Below are 4,679 nucleotides of genomic sequence, written 5' to 3'. Positions count from 1 at the left end.
TCACACCCCCTCTAACCTTACAAAACTCCACCAACTAAGTGATCATGGCCTCCTCCTCAAGAACCAAACGGAAGAAAGGTAAAGAACCCATGGTGGAGGAGAACACCCGTGAATATGACCGAGGGAGATTCAAGTCTTGGGACCATCAAGTGCAAATGGAATGGATGAACGAGAAAAGAATTTATCCTGAAGTTCCATTCTTATTACCGGATGATGGATGCCAAGAAATGAAGGACAAAATTCGAAAGAGGAGGTGGGAGGAACTTGTATCACCAGCCACCCGAATCAATGCCAATATCATAAGAGAGTTCTATGCAAATGTCCCTAGGATTGACATGCGTGAACCCCCAACGTATAAGAGCTATGTGCGGGGAGTGGAAGTAGACTTTAGCTCGGAAGCAATCAAGAAAGTCCTGGGACTAAAGTCAGTCCGCTTTGATGAACCAGGATACTTCCAAAGGTTGAATGAAGATCAAGATTATGATGAGATTGCTAGAGACATTTGTATGGAAGACTCAGAGTGGGAAGGGGATAGCAAGAATAAATATAAGTATTTGAAGAGATATAACCTCACCCCGGAAGCGAAAGGATGGTATGAGTTGATAAAAGATCAATCCTGGGCACAGTGAACACTTCAGAAGTTAACAGAGAGAGAGCTGTGATATTACACTGCATCATTGTGGGAGGAGAGATCAAAGTCCATGAGATCCTTGCAAAAGACATCCAACGGGTTGCTGAGAAGAATGCGGCCGGGTCTTGGTTGTACTACCCAAGTACCATTTGGAGGTTGTGTGTGAAGGCTAAAGTACCAATGGAAGATGAGAGTCCAAAGAGGATAAGCCAAGGCCTGCCCATAACCATTGAAAGAATGACAATGACTCCCGAAGCACATCATGGCCGAAGATCACATGGAAGAAGGCAAAGAGAAGAATCAATGGAAGAAGATGAGCTACACCTAGAAGAAGAACCACAAGAGGAGGAGGAACAGCCGCACTTTGTTCCACATGGCAATATGGATATGACTCAAATGCAAGAAGCAATTGGAAGACTGTCACACCAATACACAAGAATTCAAGAGAGGCAAGAAGAGTACCATTCACAATACTTGAAGCATCAACAAGAACAAAGAGAATGGCAGCTGAAAATGATGAACCAACAAAATGAGTTTGAGTCAAAATTCATTGCAATGCAAGAAGAGCATGCCTTTCAATCTCATGAGGCATTTGGGAAGTTAGCACAAATGCAGGCCGAAACCATGAGAGCTCTCAATGAGTTTACGACCCTCCAAGATGCAAGATATGAAGTCCAAGCCGATTACAACATTAATAGTCAAATCAAACTGAATTATATTGGTGAACATCTGCACAACATGGATCCAGCATTCCCAACATATGAGGAGTTCTTCAAAAATAAAAGTGAAATAGAAGCAAACAAAGCCATGATGCTTGAAGATAGAGTAGAGGAGACGATGAACAAAGCTGGGTTTTGGAGGGGTCAACAGACAACAAACATGGACACAGGGAACACCAACAACCAAGTATATGAAAGAAGAAAGAAGAAGCATGACAAATAAAAGGTGGACTTGCTCCTTATTCATCACTACAAAGAAAAAGCATGCATTTTGTCTGGTTGAAGTGTCCTTGCATCTTTAAGTTGTTGTTTTAATAGTCTTTGCATTATATGTGTTTATCTTAAAATAAGTAAGCTAGTTTAAGTTGGGCTTGTGTGTTTACTTTCACTTAACTAAGAGCATGTTCTGTCCCCTGCATCTTTAATTCAATAAAAGAAATGTTTGAATGTGAAGTGAGATAGTTCTCTGTTGGATAGAAGTTTGATAAAAGTAAGTGGTGGTATGTGTGTGATTGTATAAAAACTCACTATTAGTGAATAAGTGAACTAGAATGTCTCATTCTAAGTGTAGAGTGGCTTACTGTCTATGAATCTCAATAAGGAAGTCCTTGGTTCAAAAGAAAAACAAAAAGAAAGAAAAGAAAGAGATAGCCAAAAGATGGCAGAACCAAAGAAAACAAAAAGAAACAAAGCTAGACACCAATAGCTTGAACCTTAAAAATATATGCCTGTGGTGTCTGTGTATTAGGATCTGCTTGGACTACTAAGCTCTTTGGAGTGCTTCAACACTCGGTGACTTGGATTAACTAATCCGGAATCATCAGCTGAAAATCCACTATCAAGAGCAACCTAATTACAAGGCATTTAGCAACCCAAAGAGGTGCTGGGCATCAATGTTTAAAAGGAAAGGTGAGCCAAGTGTCCATGGTGAATAATGTGTCAAGTATACAGAAAAGAAAATGAACTTGCTACACATGACACTCAAATAAAGCTTTGAACAAAGTAATAGCCAAGGATAAGGGAATAATGAGAGGTCATAGCAATAGGTTACTTGAAGCTTGAAGGAGACTTTCTAGGCCTAAGAGTCAATAAGAAGTGAGTATTGCATATCCATACAAAATCCCATGAACTACCAATAACTTTCTGCTAGCATGAACATCCTCTTCCATTTCATTCTTTCTTCTTAATAATTCATTTCTTGCTTGGGGACAAGCAAGCTTTAAGTTTGGTGTTGTGATGACAAGTCATCTTAGCCTAGTTTCACTAGTCTTTTTCTTTTGTTTTCACTTGAATTATGCACTTTCTTGAGCCATAAGCAAGCCAATTGGGTAGATTTTCATGCTTCCTTTGATTGAATCAACCATATGTGAATTAATGCAAATTCATGAGGTTTGATGACATAATTGGTGCATATTAGAATAGAATGAACATCCCATGATTTTGAGCATAGCTTTGATGTGTTTGGTTGATTTATGATAGGTGAAGAAAGCTTGAAAAAGGGTTGAAGCAAGAAGGAATGGCTAGAAGCAAAGAGGGAGCAATGAAACAAGTGAAATTGAACCAAGAAACATAAAGTTGGAGTTGAAGTTAGCCCTCAAACTTTGGCACAAACTTTTGGTGCAAAGTTAGCCTCAAAGTTAGCCCCCTAACTTGAAGGCTAACTTGAGAAAGTTGAAATTTCTTCCCAGGGTGGCCAAAGTTTGCGCCAACGTTAGCCCCCAAACTTGGAGGCTAACGTTGGCATGACAATTCTCACCCAGGGTAGCCAAAGTTTGTGCCAACGTTAGCCCCCAAACTTGGAGGCTAACGTTGGCATGTTAATTCCTCCCAGGGGCTGGCCAAAGTTTGCGCCAACGTTAGCCCCCAAACTTGGAGGCTAACGTTGGCGACATTTATGCATAAGGAAGGGCCAAAGTTGGCGCTGAAGTTAGCCCCCTAACTTTGGCACCAACTTTGGCATCAGATAAATAGGTTTGCTGATATAAAAAGTTGGCCTCAAAGTTAGCCCCCTAACTTCAACTCAAACTTTGAATCCAACTTTGCAAAAACTCAAATCCGGTTCAAATGGTTCACTTGGGTTTCTCTCCAAACTTCAAGAGCAATTAACCAAGGCTTCTTTCAACCCAATTCCACCAAGAGCAAAGGCCCAACTCAAGGCTTGAAGATCAATTGAAGAAAGTGTATAAATAGGCTAGAATTCAAGTTAATTTGGGGGTTCCCTTTTTATTATTTTTCATAGAAGCTTTCCTTTAGTTTTTAGTTACAGAGTGATCTTTAGTTTCTTAGTTTGGGGAAGGAGAATTCCATTCTCTTCCTCTTAGCTTTATTGCTTTTAATTTCAATTACAATTGTCTTGGATCTTGAGTTGGAGAATTGGAGAAATTCTGTTTCAATCTCACTTTGGATCTCTCTTTGTTTTTACTACTTAATTGAATTTAGCTTCCTGTTAATTTTTCTTCTTCTATTTTCTTTGAAATTTACAATTCTCTTGCTAGTGTTCTTGTTGGATCTAGGAAGGCATTGAGATCTAGACTTGGTTTTCTAGTCTCTGGGTCCTGAGATCTAATTTTCCCATTTCAATTCTCCGTTTCTTGTTTTAATTGTTTATTTACTTTTCTGTTAGAATCCGATTCAATCCCAATTCCCAATTACTCTTATATTTGATGCAATTTAACTTCTCTTTGTTTAATTCCTGCAAATCAAAGTCCCAATCCCCCTTACATTTCAAGCCATTTACATTTCTTGTCATTTAAGATTCTTGCAATTTACATTTCTTGCTCTTTAAGTTTATGCCATTTAATTTCTTGTTTCTTAAGATTCAGCACTTTAATTTCTGTTCTCTTTAGATTCATGCCAATATCCCATTCCCTTTACTTTCAATGCAATTTAAATTCTGCAAATCACCAATCAATCAACCAAATCTTGATTCGCTTGACTAAATCAACTACTAAACTAAAATTGTTCAATCCTTCAATCCCTGTGGGATCGACCTCACACCCGTGAGTTTTATTACTTGATGCGACCCGGTGCACTTGCCGGTTAGATTGATGTTGTTTTGGGAGAGATTCTTGTCTCCACCAAAATATACTCATCAGCGGGCCCCCTCGACAGCACAAACTTAAAGAAGTAATTCTTGAAGTCCTTAAAGGACTCGTCATACATAGCAAAAACTTTATGGCCCTGGGCGGACCTGAAGGAAACCCAGGAAGCTTTTTTTAAGAACCGCTAGGCTTGGCGGAAACAAACAAGTAAAGGAAAAGAGTTTGAGATGGTGTTACATCTAATTTTCGGCAGAGAAGCTGAAAAATTTTAATAAAACCCCAGGAATT

The 4,679-nt window shown here is 39.2% G+C and overlaps 1 protein-coding gene across 1 annotated transcript; it reads left to right on the top strand.

Moving 5' to 3' along the window:
- The first annotated feature begins 811 nt into the window (after positions 1-811).
- Positions 812-1,573, top strand: LOC130966127 (uncharacterized). The gene has a single exon (XM_057890895.1). The coding sequence runs from the start codon at positions 812-814 to the stop codon at positions 1,571-1,573; it is 762 nt and encodes a 253-aa protein (XP_057746878.1).
- Positions 1,574-4,679: the final 3,106 nt, after the last annotated feature.

Source organism: Arachis stenosperma, chromosome 3, assembly GCF_014773155.1.
Source record: "Arachis stenosperma cultivar V10309 chromosome 3, arast.V10309.gnm1.PFL2, whole genome shotgun sequence".
NCBI lineage: Eukaryota > Viridiplantae > Streptophyta > Magnoliopsida > Fabales > Fabaceae > Arachis > Arachis stenosperma.
This window is presented reverse-complemented; position numbering and strand designations above follow the sequence as displayed.

Coding starts and splice junctions, on each gene's coding strand:
- LOC130966127 (XM_057890895.1), top strand. CDS start 812: ATGGAAGATGAGAGTCCAAAGAGGATAAGCCAAGGCCTGCCCATAACC.